Source organism: Echinops telfairi, unplaced genomic scaffold, assembly GCF_000313985.2.
Source record: "Echinops telfairi isolate 266 unplaced genomic scaffold, ASM31398v2 ScPeMD7_7467;HRSCAF=8505_0, whole genome shotgun sequence".
Lineage (NCBI taxonomy): Eukaryota > Metazoa > Chordata > Mammalia > Afrosoricida > Tenrecidae > Echinops > Echinops telfairi.
Genome location: NW_022111367.1, coordinates 8764036 through 8781111, shown reverse-complemented (window position 1 = coordinate 8781111; position 17076 = coordinate 8764036). Strand labels below are relative to the sequence as shown.

General features: G+C 49.5%; 1 protein-coding gene across 1 annotated transcript in view; it reads left to right on the top strand.

The window, feature by feature from the left end:
* Window positions 1–17076, top strand: part of DOCK9 (dedicator of cytokinesis 9) — a 215185-nt gene that overhangs the window by 158099 nt on the left and 40010 nt on the right. Inside the window, exons 39-42 of the mRNA XM_045283765.1 lie at window positions 7801–7916; window positions 14407–14544; window positions 14677–14859; window positions 16864–16977. Coding sequence (XP_045139700.1) covers window positions 7801–7916; window positions 14407–14544; window positions 14677–14859; window positions 16864–16977 — 551 coding nt within the window. The remainder of the gene's footprint in view (window positions 1–7800; window positions 7917–14406; window positions 14545–14676; window positions 14860–16863; window positions 16978–17076) is intronic.

The window sequence follows — 17076 nt, the reverse complement described above, 5'->3', positions numbered from 1 at the left end:
CTGACTTGTTCTGCTGCCAAAAGCCATGTTGCTCGAGTGGTTGGTTTCCATCCGCTCCTCCTACCCCCCCACCCCTGCAGAGGACCCCGCCCCCAGCCTCGCTTCTCCAGCATCCTGTCTTTTTTTTTTGCTTCAGGCAGTTTTCAGTGATAAGCACGCCAATCCCCTTTCCTCCTCCCGCCTTCCCAGTGACCCCAGGTAGATGGTTCTGTGAGCCTTTTCCCGGGTTTCTGCCATCCCTGCTGCCGATGGCTCCCGCATCATTGCAGGAACTCTGCCTTCATTGACATCCTTTGTTCCAATGGTGCCCCTGGGTGCCCTCAGCCTTTCCTGATGAGCTGTGCAGCCCTAGTACGTAACTCAGTAGAGAACCACAGGGGAGAGCGTGTACTCTATGTGCACAGGAAGCATGTGGGTAGACATGTATAGATACATACATATGATTTCTGCTTTTGTAGCTCGATAGTTTGTGGGACATTCGTAGTCTGTTTGCCCCTCCCTTTCCCCCACATAGCATTCTTATTTAGCAGTGAATCATACAGCATCTCCTGTTGGGCCAACCAATATGATACAGAGCCCGTATGTATGAGACTTGCCAGAGAGACCCCAGAGTCTAAAGTGGATTTACTTCAGGAAGGAGTGGAAATAGGGAGGGTTCCTATACTACAGTACCCCTGCCATCAAGTTGATTCCAGCCCATAAAGCCTCCCCTTGACTGCCTTCTGCCGTCAGTCAGTCTGGACATAGCAGCCTAGTGCAATGCCCTGTGTCATTCACCTCACCTCATTTCCAGTAGCTTTTAATGCAGTGTATGGTTATAATGATTTTATTACTATTGTTAATCCCTTCCAAAAAAAGAGAAAAAAACAACAACAACACCCAGTCAATTCGAACTCATAACCACCCTACAGGACAGGGTAGAACTGTGGGTTTCCAAGATTGTTATGGAGTGGCTGGTGGTTTTGAACTACTCACCTTTTGGTTAGTACCCCAGTGCATAACCACTATGCTATCAGGGCTCCTTTTTAATCCCTTACTGGGTCTACTTTATAAATTAAACCTTATCGTTGGCATGTATGACTACATGGGATTTGGTACTATTCCCAGTTTCTGGCATCCACTGGGGTCTCGGAACGGATCCCCCACAGGTGCAGTTTTTCAGTTCGTCATCCTGACCTGGGAGGCAAGGCTTTGACCAACCTCAGCTCGACCAGCAGAGGGCAGCAGAGGACTGTGATGGACTCAATCCCTTGTCGGTTTCTGGGTTCACTCCCACCACCGGCCCCATCACTCAGTGACAGCCTGGTGGGATCCTGGGAAAGACGTTGTTGCACTATGGGGCCAGATTTTGAAAGAAAGTCGTGAAAAAGCCACTCTTGAGTATTGAAAGCATGCCACTGAAGGTCATGGGTTCCATTGTTGGGGTCCTTGCCCAGGCACACATGAAAAATGAATGTTTAGAACATGCACCCACAGACCTACTTACTATAACTTGTACCTGCTGCAAATCAATAAAGAGAAATCGAACCAGTGACACAGTGACCATTACCTGTAGAGTGCTTCGTATAAACCACATCATGGCAGGGAAACTGTGATGTGGTTGCTAGGAAGTCTTATTACCCACCCCCCCAAAAATATCTAAAACATCACTCTTGTATTCATTTCATGGTACAGGAAGATACTAAATTCACCTGCATGATCAATCATCTTTCAACTGGTGGTGAGAGGGTGTCAAGCCAGCTACGAGGCAGAGACACTTGTAGAAAACTCTGTTTCTTGTAGTTCGGCAGGGTGGGTGTCTGAAGACCACTGGATTATGTCGCAGGGAGTGAGATTTTAGCTCCATGGCGGGGAGCATTTTCTGACTCACTGCCCCTGAGCTGGATGAGCTGAGCTGCCCCAAAGGCTAGCCCAGCGCCTCCTGGTAGATGTGTGAAAGCCAACTGGGTAAGGGCCTATCGGGGATATTATCCAGATCCACCCAAACAGCAAGCCAAAGCCACTGATAGCCAGTCTCATAGCGGCCCTCTAGAACCGGCCAGACTGCCCTGTGGTTTCCGACACAGTAACTCTACGTGAATAGAAAGTCTCATCTTTCTTCCATGCAGTGGCTGGTGGTTTCAAACTGCTGACCTTGCAGTTAGCAGCCCAACTGTGTAGCCCACAGCACCACCAGATCCGCCTAAACTTCAAGGAAAGCCGGACTGGGTGGGTTTATAAGGACCTCTCTCTCAGAAATGCCTTGATAGCCATGAAGCACTGCAAGCAGTGGTAAACAGCGTGTGATAAACAGCGTGTGCTGCTAGCTGAACGACCAGTGATTCCAGCCCAGGCTTTGGCTCCAGGCCTGGTGACTTGCTCTTGTAAAGACGGTGGCCTAGAAGGCCTTGGGGAGTCAGGCTTTGACTCATAGCTTGATATTACCCGATAGCAACAACGTTGGATATAATAACAAGTTACTTTGAAAAAATACAGAGAATGTAGGCTTTCTCTGATTTAAAATTAATACTTAAAAATGAGATTCAAGCATATATTAATGTCTCTTTAAAAAGAGGTAAACTGTGGGGGTTTTGTGTCTTTTTTTAAAATAAAGGATCCACCCCTAACTGTGTCAAGTGGAATGTGTAGATGAGTAGGAACAGGTAGATACAGTTCTTACTTGGCCTTCCTGTGGTGCCTCCCATAAAGAGTTACCGCCTCAGAAACCCACCAAGGCAGTTCTGCCCAGTCCTGCAGGGGAGCTGTCAGTCAGCATTAACTCAATGGCAGTGAGAGAGAAAGAAAGAGAATAGTACCTCTGGGGCCTTAATTTTCAGGGATTTAAAACCCGTAGGCAGTGAAAGTGATTGCGGTAAAGAATCTGCTGTAACTACAGATTGGTTCGAGCGTCTCCCCGGGAGGGTGCACTGAGATGAAGACAAGCAGGGGACCACAGCTGAGACTGCCTGGACACTCCAGAAGCCTGTGTAGGTGTTGGCTGCGAACTCCCAGGTTGGCTGTTCAAAGCCACCAGTTGCTCGTTGGGTGAGAGACAAGGCTGTCTGCTCCCGTAAAGCCACTCAGACTCAGAAACCCACAGGAGGCCCCCGGACTTGGAACAGACCTCGAGGGCAGGGCGTGCCCTCGGTTTTGGTGGATCACAGGCTTACCCCGAGTGGCTGCACACTTTCGGGCTCACCTCTCTTACTCAGTGCCCTGTTCTAGCCATGGCTAAGCTTTAGGCTGCGGCGTCCTGAAGCAAGAGGGAAGCGGATGGCGTGATAACCAGTTTCTCAGGAGCACAGTCTGAACTTGGCAGACTTGTTCCCACAAATCACTCGGAGCGTCTATGTTCTCTTCCTGGTAGAAGGAAGAAGAGAACAAATACCAAATTGCATCCATGTGGCTCTGAGGTGTTATTCTTTACACTCCACATCCATCTGTGGGGAAAACTGGTTAGCAGTGAAAATGAGCTGAGAAGCCGCACTTGGGAGCTGCTGGGGGATAGCCACCATGGAGCTGAGGCCCACTCCTAGTGGCCTGTAGGATAGGGTGGGGCTGCCCCTGGGAGTTCCCGATACTGGTGACTGGTCACGGAAGTCAAGAGCCCCGCCTACCTCCCACTGAGCCGCTGGCGGTTTCGAACTGAGGCCCTTGCAGATCACAACCTAATGGGGAACCTTGATGCCACCAGGTCTCCTCAGACATCTGGAAAATTCGGTCTTTGTACCTGGAGGGACTTCTTTTAGCAAGAAGAGTCCATGTTGTCCAATGTGTATATTGCCCCGTTATTTTTCTGGATCTGTACAGTGTTCCAGAGGAAAGTGCGGGAACAATGTTTCCCAGTAAGAACCCTGGATTCATGAAGGTCGAGCCAGCTACGACAATGGACGTGGCTGCGCTCAGAATAGGCCCCTTGTTCTTCTGTCGGGAGTGTCCTCTGCACCAGGTCACCGCGGGCGCCGGGCAGCGGGCTGGAAGGGAGAGGCACAGTGGTAGTCAGCAAGCACAGTCATTCGGTGGAGCTCTGTCAGCCCATAGCAGTGGGCTGGCTTCGGTTTACTTACTGACCAGAGTCAGGGTCGGCGTAGCTCATCCTGTGGGGCCGTTTCGTCCCGTGGGCTTGAGACACTTGGGGTTTTAGAACAAGCCCCTTTTCAAAGTGACAGCAGTATGAAAACGGCACGTTTGAGTAGCGAAGCCTAAGGAGGCCGAGGCCACACGTGCCTGACAAGGCTGGCACGGCTGATAAATTCTGCCCCCTGGTTCCCAGGCGGGGCGCGGCAGGAGCCCAAAATCCCAGAGCTCCCGGGCACCGCTGCCCTCTAGTGGGAACCAACGTGCTTACCATTGCTTTTGCACTTGCCTGGGCCAAAAAGTTGCTGACTCTAAGAAACGGCTTGTCTCCTAAGACCCTCTTCCTGGAATTGCCGGCTCATCTTTGTTTTTCTGCTAGCCTGTGTACCGTGACAACCGTTCCATGAAACCTTCCCTGATGAGTGATTCCAGCCAGGCTTTGGCGCCAGGCCTTGAGGCACACAGTCCCCATAAGGTATCACAGAGCAAATTGTCCCAGCCACCTCTTATTTTTAAGGATTTAATAACAGCAACAACAACTAGAATCCTGTTGTTGGGGTTTTTTTTTTTAAGACAAAACAGTATAAGGAAATTTATATATATATATATATTTAAATGGCTAGTAGGATCATTACTTCTAGATTCCTAAGCGACTCAGACAAAGGCAGACTTCTGTTTGAATTGGACCCTTATCCGACAGTAGTAGTCTAATTTGAAGGCCCAGCATATTAGATAAAGAATTGAACTGCTTGTGAGATTTATCAGCGCTTAGAGAAATTTTGTCGTCACCATGTTTTGCATAGTGTATACATAATCATATAATGACTCACTTAGCCTAGCTCATTGATTATATATTCATATCAAACAATGCAACATTAAATTCCAATTGTGGAATTGTTCCAGGGACCGGAAGGAGACAGGAATAGGTGAAAAAAACCTGTGGGGGTTTTCAGAATGATCGATCCCCTGTTCTCTGCTGAGCCAATAGCTTGCCTCAAACCAGAAACCAAATGCACTGCCCTTGAGTCAATGCCAGCTCAGAGCCACCTGATAGGACTGGGTAGAACTGCCCTTGTGGGGTTCCGAGATTATAATTCTTTACGGGAGTAAAAAGCCTCATCTTTCTCCCAAGGAGAAGCTAGTGGTTTTGAACTGCAGTCCTTGTGGATTACAGCCCACTGCATAACCACTACGCTACCAGGGCTTCTCATAGGTTACCTAGAGTATGATGGATGGGGGGGTAGATGGGCAGAGAGAGAACTGAAAGCCATCACCAAAGCAAGTCTCTTGGTAAAACATAGCCCACCCAGAGGCTGACTTGGGGTAAACGGCCGTCCGGGGTGAAGGGGCCTTTTGCCCTGTGGGGTATCATCTTGGTTGGTCTAATAATAGGCGCTGGCTTTGTTTTGCCCCTCGTACCATGGTTTGTATTCATTGTAGTCACCATCATCGATCTGTTTGTTTTCCTTTTATTGCCTCTGTATCTGACCACACAGACCACACTGGACCATGTAGTGCCTTGACTTATGAATATTTTTCAAAACTCCATCTTTGCTGTGGAGGACTGCCTACCCAGAAGCAGAAAGAGAGAGAACTAGCATGAGGCCACACTGCATTGCATGTCCTTGCCACAGAGAGGTGTCGCTCGTGGGGTGGCGATAAGGCAGCTCACAAACCCACAGCCTCAGAGCCATCTTTTAAAAGCAAAGCACAGTTAGATTTAAAAACAAACAAACAAACATATAAGTGGTGCTTTTGCCTTATCTTAAAAAGCCCCTTGCAGCTTTCAAAAACTTTTTGTAGCCTTTTGAAAGTCACTTTATAGTTGTAACATGTATTACAATGGCCATGATTTCATGCTTGCTAATTTGTTTGATCCTGATATAGATAGGATAGATAACACAACTTATTTGTTGTATCCTAATAGCATAGGCTATGATGCAGTGGCCTGGGTAAGGAATTGGGGGGGGGGCGGGGTATAGATTTTATTTTGACCCCATTACTGGTCTCATGAACATTCCCTCAGCTCTCTGTTCTCCATTTTCTTGATCTACTTTTGAAATGTCCTCCTCTCTGGAGTATTGAGAACTTCATCTAAATACTAAGTATTGATTTGTATTTGCTCCTTGGAGAAAGACATTATAGGGTGTTTTATTATACAGTCATGCACCGCGTCATGTCCATTCAGGCGATGTCTGACCCAATAGACGTCTGTGGCCCCAAACCCCATATAGCCAAACCCCATATTAAAATTTCTGAGGCACATGCGATGGCTCAGGATCAAAACATTATTATCATCATCATCATTACTATGGGATTATTGTGTTAAAGCTACATCTGGAAGTGTTTCTTTGAGTTTTTTATACATAGAAACATTTCGTACAACATCTATTGTAACAGGCATTTATATGACTGTTAAGTACCAACCATGCCTACCTGTTCCAACTTTCACGCAAATTTTATCTAAGGCAGACTTAGGAATGGAGCTTGTTTGTAGTCCAGGGCCCACCTGTATAGAACATGGTATTTTCACAACGTCCAAATCATATGACGTCCTGTTTCACAGAGCGTACCATGAATGTTCAGCGACGCATGACTGTATCACCATCTTTCTTGATAATCTAGATCAAGACTGTAACATCTTTGCATCTCTCCATGTGTTTCTGCTAATGCATATCATTTTATAATGTAATATCTCTAATTTCACACCCAACTATACTTCATATTACTAAATTGATTTTGTAGCCATATAGAGAAGATGCCAGTTCATATTTAAACCATGTGCAATTCAGCTAAATTTAAATGATAGATCCTTAAAGTCTTTTTCTTTTCTGGAACATTTCTTTCGGACATCCTGGCTGTCAATGCTTTTCGTGAAAGCAGCTAGAATGCTGTTAGCACAGTCAACTCTTGATTATAGTGATCTTTATGTTTTAACCTGACATGTCACTATTCCAAGAGCTTCACAGACATTAATGAATTAATGCTCACCGCAGCCCTTTGAGGTCCATAGTATCATTGAGCCCATTTCACAGATAAGGAAACTGAAGAATAAAGAGGTCAAGGGACGTGCCCAAGGTCACACAGCTGGAAAGTCCCAGAGCTGGAGTCAGTGATCAGCAAGCAGCCTGCCCCTCAGGCTCACCCTCTTAACCCCCGTGCTGTGCTGCTGACTCGCTCGACAGGGGAAGCTTCAGAAATCTCGGCTTAGCCGCTCGGTCATCCTTACAGCTTAGTAAGCGCTGTCGCTGAATTAGTAGGCTCCTGCCTGTGTGCCAACTCCAGCTCGTCGGTCTTCTAACTGTGTGAACTCAGACAAGCGGCTTCACCGTTCGGTGCCCCGTTTCCTCCTCTGTCAAAGGGGGGCTTAGTGATGGACACACCTCACAGGGCTGTTGGGCTAAATGGAGCAATGCGGGCCAAGTTCACAGAATTGTGGCTGGCACCCAACCCACTGGCTGCCGGGTCACTGCCAATTCATGGCACCCCGTGCGGTCGGCGCTGGGCGGAGCTGCTCCAAAGTGGGCACGCCGTGAACGCTGGCTGCCAGGTGGTCCTCCTGGAGTTGAGAAAGAGGGGTGAATTGGGTGGAAACATCACCATTGCCTACACGGAGGCCAAGGGAGGCATGGGCCCAGAGGCAGCCTCCGCGAAGTAATCAAGAGTTGGCTGTGAGTCCCCTGCCCCCGCAGCCCTGCTGTCCGCAGCGACCCTGGCAGTGATTCTGTCTTATGATCCATGCAGGCTATGGCCACTCGGACGCCGACGTGCTCCACCAGTCCTTACTGGAAGCCAACATCGCCACCGAGGTGTGCCTCACGGCTCTGGACACCCTCTCCCTGTTCACACTGGCATTTAAGGTTAGTATGGAACAAGCACGCGTGCTCTGCAGGGCACGGGACTCCCTGTGCTGTATGAGCACGTCCTGCGTCTGCCCCGTGGGGGTGCCATGCGCCCCCACTCCTGTGCGGAACCGCTGCTCCACGTGGGCAATCCAATGCCCGGAGAGAGAACGAGGCTCCGCTGGAAGGCAGCCCTTCCCAGGGAGGCCTCTCTCCACTTGCCCTCCGGGAGGAGGAGGATGCTGTTGTTGTTGTTAGTTGTCGTCAAGTCTGTTCTGACTCATAGCGACCCTGTGCCCAACAGAACAAACACCGCTCGCTCCCCACCATCCTCACAGGTGTTCCCATGCTTACACCCACTTCGCAGCCACGTGGCACTCCATCTCATTGAAGGCCTTCCTGTTTCTCGCCGCCCCTGGCTTTACCAGGCCTGACGTCCTTCTCTGGGGACTGGTCTCGTGCCCACATGTCCAAAGTACATAAGATGAAGCCTCGCCGCCCTTGCCTCTAAGGAGCACTCATGCTATACCTCTCCCAAGATAGGCTAGAGCGCGCGCGAACCCGTGTCATCGAAGCCGTGGTGCATTGCAGCGTAGTTTGGAAGACTGCCCTCCTCTCGGACGTACTTGTCACTTGGCTCCACTCTTCATAAAGCGGTTTATTTGTGAGCGTGGAAGTGGCTTTCCGGACGCATCATGTCACTTTAATATAGAATCAGAACACAAACTCGCTCACTGTCGAGGCACTACTGAGTCATAATGTCCCCACGGGGTTTCCCCACACTGTCCATCTTTACAGAAGCAGACAGCCTCATTTTTCTCCCTTGGGGCAAGCAAATAAGGGGTGGTTTGAACCATCAACCTTGCGGTTAGCAGCCAGATGCTTAACTACCTACAGCACCAGGGCTCCTTTCTTCCTAACAGTCCCTGTGAAGTGTCACACTTAGGAACTCACTTGGGCAGATGAGCTGAAGACCCACGTGGTCGGCAGTTCAAACCACCAGCAGCTCCCAGGGAGGAAGACTGGGCTTTCTACTCCTGTAAGCAGTTACAGTCTCGGAAACCTACAGGGGGGCGTTGTGAGTCAGCAGTGACTTGGTGGCAGTGAGTCTGGGTTTTTTTGTCTCTTGGCTGACTCATTACGAGTGTCTGCATGTACACACGAAAATGAAGCACTACCTAATGGAATACTGGGAAACACTTAAACCCTGACTTTCCTCTCCTGGGTGGTGTAGTGGGTTAGGAATTGCACTGTTAACTGCAAGGTCAGCAATTTGAAACCACCAGCAGCTCCAAGGGAGAAAGATGCGGCTTTCTACTCCCATTAAAGAGTTGCAGTCTCAGAAACCCACCAGAGCAGTTCTGCTCAGTCCTGAAGGGTTGCTCTGAGTCAGAATCCACAGCATGGCAGTCAGTCTGATTTTTTTCTTTGGTTATTATTATATTTATGAATTATTAGATTCGCTTCCTGCTATTTATTATGTACCTTCTGTGTACATTATTTATTATGTATCTTCAGGCTTTCGTTTTTCACAACCCTGCCTAGTAGTTCTTGTTTCCCACTTTAGAGATGAGGAAATCTGAAGCTGAGCTAGATTAGGAAATCTGTCGAAGATCCCTATACAACTGACCTGACCAACACCCCAGTCCTCCACTAAGCAAATGGGACAGGGGGAGCGGGAGGAGTCATACTTGGTTCAGTTTCCTGAATGAAAGTGGTTGGATGCTGAATTACCTGGTGACATAGTAGTTATGAGTTAGGCTAACTGCAAGGTCAGCAGTTCAAAACCACCAGTCAATCCTGAGGGGAAGACGAGGGTTTCTACTCCGTGACAGTCTGAGGAACTCATGGGGCAGTTCTGCCCTAGGAGTTGGACTGGACTTGAGGGCAGCGAAGAGCAACACGATTGTGAGGCACTTCTGAGTTGGGCGCCAGGGACTGCGCTGGCTATTGTCCAGTACGTGATATAAATGGGCATCTTTTGTAAACCGAAGGTAGTCAGATGAAGAAAAGGACAATTGTTTGATTAATGTGCCCACTAGTTTCATCTGGACATGTATTGATTTGTAGAAGTTCCTTTTAGTGCCTGTTTGAATTGCACTGTGAGAACTAGTACATGATGAAGAGACCAGGGAGGAGCAGGTGGATAATTGATGTCCGAGTTGTGGCTAGGAAGCGTGTAATCTGGTTTACAAAAGCAGTGCGGCCTGATGGCAAGGCACAAGGGCTAGGACCTTTCCGTGATGGGTGAAGAGATGCAACAGGAATAGCCTCCTCCAAAGTGATTGGCTGCCGTCATATTAAAATCTAATGTACATATAAAGATACAGCTGTTTTACGTAACATGCTTCCAGAGAGCTCATTCTGGCACCCAAGGTTCAGATTTATCTTCCCCATGTTCCCAGCTCTCTAGCCCAGGCTGACCTGGAGGGTCCACCCCTGAATGGCCCTAGTCCCTGGGTCAAGCCCCTCAAGGGCCAGTGTTAAAGCTCTGCAGCCCCCAGACTACACTTCCTTCCTGGGGAACCGCATGTAACTTCTTCTCTGCATGATTGCTGGAAATAAATCAAGGCTTCTCGTACTGTTCTAATGTCTCGTCATAATTTCTGAATGGAAGATTCCTGTCTGTGATAAGAATCTGGGGAGGAAAAGAGAGGAAATAAAACAACAGCATTCTCTGTGGTTGTGTGAGTAGTGGAGAATGGAAGGGTCGTTTTTGTTTTGGGCCCCTCCCTTACAGACTCTGTGAGGCAGTGAGTTAAGTGCAGGGCTGCCAACCACAGTCAGTTGTACAAATCCCCCAGCCACACCTTGGAAGAAAGAAGAAGCCGCCTGCTCCTGCAAAGATCTAGAGTCTCAGATACCCTGTATGGGGTCGCTATGAGTCAGAATCGACTCAGCGGCAGTACATTTGCTTTTCTGGGTTTGTTTGTCCTGTTTGTTGGCTTAGGCTTTTCTGAAAGGAGTCTTGGTGGCACACTGGTTAAAGCACTGCCAGTGGTAACTAAAAAGGTCAGCAGTTCAAGCCCATGGGAGAAGGATATAGCAATCCACTTCATAAAGATTTCAGCCATGGGAACCCAGTGGAGTTTTACTCTGTCCTAGGGTGTCACCAAGGATTGGAATAAACTCAGAGGTACTTAGTTAGGCCTTTCTGATTGTTCTCAGTTTGTTGTTGTTATTGGGGGGTGTTAGTGTATATTACTAATTTTCTAATTGAGGAGGGGGTGAGGGAGAAATCAATGGGCAGCTAAAGGAACCCAGCAGGTAAAGTAGGTGGGCCTGGGATGAATGGTCCACCAGAAAGGACTAACTTCTAAAATAGGGGTATTTACTGCTGCATCGTGTGGATGCGTTTTAATTTCATCCTTGGTTTTCAGGACCCAGAAGGAGTATCTTCTGAAAATGGGTCACCAATACCTTGACCAGCGAGAGGGAGAGGAAGGGGAGTGTATTCACTCAGGAAGCAAGAACATGGGGACAGGGCCCATTCCGGCAGCAAGACAAGGTCCGGGGCAATGCTGACCAGAAAGCTCTCTCTGGACAGCCCCATCAAGGAGTGCAGAAACACAACTCCACTTTCAGATCCACCCAAAGTTTAAACATCAACATGAAAAGGTCCGCGTCACCTTGCCTATGGCTCATGGTGGCCCGTGTGTGGGAGTGTAGGGTGGTGCTCTGTGGCTGGTAGTTTAGAAGCAGCTGCCTCTGAGGGGACTTGAGCCCCCAACCTTTCCGTTAGCAGCTGAGTACATTAACTGTGTGCTCACACCCAAACCTTCGCCCCTCCCACCACCCGATTCAGGAAAGTAATTGAGAAATGCTCTATTTGTCGGTGTTTGGCTCCAGAGGAGAAAATAGTGTTTGCAGACAACAACACCCCCCCACCCCCCACCCCACCCCCACCCCGCAGCTCCCAAAACGGTGTTTTGGGTGGGGCAGGAGGAGTTGAGGCACACCTGCTTATGGTTGAGAATGATGTCATATTCATTTAACAAAGTCACATTTCCTGCTCCTTAAAAGGTTCCTCTGTCACGTGATGGAATTCAGTAGCCTCCATCACGATGTCATGGTCGTTCCTCAAGGTCACTGTGAATTCCAGCTGTCCACCAGCTGGGCATACACCTGAGACTTCATGGGACTTAAATAACAAAGTCCTGGGCTTAGAAAATTTCTTTTCCTCCAACAGTAAGATGTGGTAAAGTGAAACTGTTACTCCAATCATAATTTGCTATGTAACACAATTATCTGGACATCAAATTCTATGTTTCTCTGTACAACTGGCCTAATGACGACTTGCTTTGCGGTCCCTTGACTTGTGACACCGTCTCTGGCAGCCTTGCTCCCCATTTTTACAGCATGTGCCTGTGTGCTCGTTGCCGGCCTGCCACTTCCATCGAGACGGGCGTGTGTGGCTGGGCAGCCTGGGCTCTCAGCACTGTGCGTGTGTCCATGGGGGGTTCGTGCTATTAACCATGTGCATTCAGCAAGGACTACCAAGCCTTTCCCCAGCCAGGCAGCAGAGGGCATGCTTCATGTGACTGACTGCCGGAGTGAGGACATCTTGGCCAGTGATAGGATGCCTTTGCTTCCCTCTTGGCCAATGATATAGGACGTCTTTACTTCCCTCTTGGCCAATGATTGGACACCTTTCCTTTCCTCTTTTTTTCTTCAACGTAAAACTCAGGGATGAAATGTTAAACTATTGCCCAAATAACAACAAACAAATTCACTGCCATCAAAGCAAATCTGACTCATAGCGACCCTATGAGACAGAATAGAACTGCCCCTGTGGGTTTCCAAGACTGTAACTGTTTAGAAGAGCAGAAAGCCTCACCTTTCTCCCAAGGAGTAGCTGGTGGTTATGAACTGCTGACCTTGCGAGCAGTAGCCCAAGGTATAACCCTCTGTGCCACCAGGGCTCCTCAAATGCCGTTGGCTGCCACTTTTTGCGCAGGCTGGAGTGCGTGTCAGGTACTTCCTAGGCTGTATCTCAAATCCTTATCTGACAGTAGCTGTGTGCAAGGCTCAGTTGAGTGGCCTGTTCAAATGATCATGCATCAGAGCCTGCTTCTGTCTCACATACCACCACCAAGCTCAAACCCCACGGGCACCCATTCTATCTCGCAGTGACCCTCTCTATGGTTTTGGAGACTGTCAATCTGTACATACGCAGCCAGCCTCATCTTACTCCTGCCAAGTGGCTGTGGATTTTGTTACCAACCCACGCCAAGCTCAGCACAGCTGAGAAGCAAACAGCGAGAGTGGGTGCCCAAGAAAGGGAACAGTCAGGCTTTGGTACAGTGAGCTGGAACGAGTGGCCAAAGCAGGCTCCTGAAGAAGGGACGTCGTTTGCAGTCTTATTTGAGTACACCAGGAAGTGAAGTGAAGGACTCATGAATACGTAACAGAATTCTGAGGAATGGCCATGAATATGCATGAGGTGCAGGGGGCCGGGGTATGATTCTTGACCAGGAAATGGCTAGTAGGACCTCTGGAATTCAAATGCCCTGGTTGGTCTGGTGATATTTTTTCATCCACTTTTTGATCCTTGACCAAAGCCCTTCCTGCCGGGGTCACCTGTAGGCTGTGGCTGTCCTTTCTGTGCATGTTTGGGAGTCCAGATCTGGTTGGAGCCGATTGCTACTCACGTGCTCTGGTGGGATGTTCTCCAGGCAGGAAAGGGATTAGAGGAAACAGCTTGTAAGGACAGCTCACATTGAAGGGTAGCTCCCCTGGGGCAGGCAGTGGGATTTATAGCATTACACAGAGCAAAGCAGGTTGAGGAGTGGTCGCAGTTTGAACTGCTGACCTTTCGGTTAACAACTCAATGCTAACCCATAGTGCCACCAGGACTCCTTTACCATGCCACCAAAAAAAGCCCACTGTCATCAAGTCGATGCCAACTCAGCGACCCTATAAGACAGGGTAGAACTGGCCCTGTGGTTTCTGAGACTGTACCTGTTTACAGGTGTAGTAAAGCCTCGTCTTTCTCCCTAGGAACAACTGGTGGTTTTGAGCTTCTGACCTTGTACCACTACCTATTTATTCATTGGTCAGCAGCTTCATTTTCAGAGTGCCCACCCCATTGCCCTCCTTTTGGCATTTTTCCCAGCTGCCGCCCGTACTGGCATGTCTTCATTGGATTAAGAAGATGCTGCCCCCTCCTCCTCTGTCTCAGTTGTGCAGAAAGAAAGAAACAGGAAAAAGGGCTGGCAGCACTAACAACCATGGTTCTTTATGTTTCAGTTTGCTGGGCAGTTTTAGAACAAGTATTTAATAGAAAAATGAGCTCTTCCAAATACAGATGCAGGGGCAGACTTACTTGTTCTCTATAAGAAAACATGCTTTCTTAGAGGATTCATGGAAACGAATTTAAATAAATGTAAAAATCAAAATAAACTAAGTTGTCTTAGGGATGAAATATTTACCCGTTGAACCTGAAAAGTGTGCAAAACCTATTACAAGTGCCCGGCGTGTCACACTGACTGCCCATGTGTGTTTTCAGAACCAGCTCCTGGCTGACCATGGGCACAATCCTCTCATGAAAAAAGTGTTTGCGGTTTACCTCTGTTTCCTTCAAAAACATCAGTCTGAGACGGCTTTAAAGAACGTCTTCACGGCCTTGAGGTCATTGATTTATAAGGTGAGTCCTCTTCATCCGCGATCACGGTCCACTGTGCGTGCAGTGTCCGCCTCCTGCCTCCCGGCTCTGAAGAGCTGGGCATCGCCAAGTACTGACCCTTCTTTGGTCTGTTTGCTTCTCGCGGCCCCCCAGTTCCCCTCGACGTTTTACGAGGGGCGAGCAGACATGTGCGCGGCGCTCTGCTATGAGATCCTCAAGTGCTGTAACTCCAAGCTGAGCTCCATCCGCACGGAGGCCTCGCAGCTGCTCTACTTCCTGATGAGGAATAACTTCGACTACACCGGCAAGAAGTCCTTCGTGCGGACGCACCTGCAGGTGCGTGAGGAGGGGTCGCATGCTGGCACGCGCCCGGGGCGTCCCGCATTTCCCAGTAACCGGAAGGCCCTCAAAAGGGCGCCCGTAACTGACAGGGGTTCCTCAGTGCACACCCCGCCCTGCACTCAGAACCAGCACGCCCCGGAGACACCCCACTCCCAGCGTGTCCGCACGTGGGGCAGTAGCTCCTGTGCCTGAGAAGCAGACGGCACACGCCACAAAATGTGGGCCCCTCGCGGAACCACTTTTCACGGCAACTTGAAAAGGCTGTCCCCTTAGAGGGGCGGGTCTTGTGTGCCCACCCCACTTTGCAACAGGCAAAGAAATCTTTGGTGCCCTACCTACAGCCAATTCCACCCTCCGTACCCCGCCCCCAGGTCTCAAAAGCTCAGCTCACTGCCCTCAAGTCGGTTCCTGCTCATAACAACCCTGTAGGACAGGGTGAACTGCCCCTGTGAATTTCTGAGTCTGTGCCTCTTTAAGGGAGTAGAAAGCCTGGTCTTTCACCTGAGGAGAAACTGGTTTTGAACTGCTGACCATGTTGTTAGCAGCCCAGCGTGGCACAACTCTGCCACCAGAGCTGCTAGGTAGGCTTAGGTACCAGCCACCGCCATCAAGTTGATTCCTATTCACAATACACAAAATCAGCAGTGCTTCATCCCTCCCCACCCACAGACGGGCTAAGCACTCCTCAACGTTCTTCCAGCGATACTTGATACAGGTTTATGGGAACAGCAGTCAGGAGCGTCTTTGTTGATTCAACAGGCAGGAGTGGGGGTCAAAACAAGCATTGCCCTTTATCCACGTATCTCAGTTCTAAAGAGGCCCCCCTAGGCTGGGCTCCCTAGCCCTTCCTGTGTGCGCACACTTGCGGGTTCCAAAATCACCTCTCTGCCATAGGCAGACTCCCTCTCCCTGCCTTCCCAGATTTGTCAGGGAGTTGATTGATCGTGCTCGCTGTCTCTTCCTGCTCACCTGGGCAGTTCAGTGGGCAGGAGAGAGAGAGAATGTGTGTGTGTGTGTGGGGGGGGGGGTGTGAGTGTTACCCAAAATGGTGTTTGAACTGTTTCAAGGTTTAGATTGTTTATCAGGCGCATAAACCTGAAGCACACAGGTCCTGTGGCACATTGGGAGCCCCTGGGTGGGGCTGACAGTTAATGCGGCTTGACTCTTAACTGGAAAGCAGGAAGCGTAAGTTCTTCTAGAGGCACGTCAGCAGAAAGGACTGGCTGTCTTCCGCTGGAAAACGTAAGCAGCTGTTGGAAGCCCTGCCAGGCACAGTTCTACTGGGACCCTCGGGCTGCTGTGCACCAGTCAGCTTGACGGCAGCATGCTTCCATGGGCTGCATATTCACACGCGTGTTTCAAATTTTAAAAATGCAAAGGACAGCCTACCTTTTGACTTGCTTAATGCACGCAAGTTCAAACCAGAAACGTGGAGGAGGCGAAGAGCCTAGCCTTTCTCATTAGAAAAAGAGCCCTGGGGGCGTAGCGGTTCCAGTTTGGGCAGCTAACTGCAAGGTCGGCAGTTCCAAACCAGCAGTGGCTCCTTGGGAGGAAGGCAGGGCTTTCTACTCCCATAGAGAGTCACCGTCCGGAAACCCGCGGGGGCAGCTCCACCCTGTCTTAGAGAGCCGCCAGGAGTCAGCACGGACTCGTTGGTAGTGAGTTTGCTTTTTGGTTTCCATTTGAGACCGTGAAGTGTAAGTGGATCGCCAAGTAGCGCAGGCTTGTCTCGTTCTCTTCACTCTCCTGCGCAGCAGGTTTGCTTTCGCAGAGGAAATACGTAGAGATAGCACAGTTAGCTCCTGGAATAAGTCTTAAAATATTTTTTTTAAGTATTAAAAGATGAAAGAAAAAAGTTGAAGGACTCACCGTGTTTGCTATAGCGCAGTAATCATCACTGCTCCAAACATCCGCCGCTGCCTGGCCCTCGTGCCCTTTGGAAGATGAGGCCCCGCCATCGCTTGAATGTTACCTGAGTTGCTCCTTTGTGTCCCTAAGGTGATCATCTCCGTCAGCCAGCTGATAGCAGACGTTGTTGGCATTGGGGGGACCAGGTTCCAGCAGTCCCTGTCCATCATCAACAACTGTGCCAACAGTGACAGGCTCATCAAGGTGGGTGGCCTAGTCCCATGTGCTTTGCCCTCCCCTGGCGCTGCCTCTGACCTGGGCTCTAACTCAAATGTGTAGGGGCATCCAGTAAAGGAGAGCCGT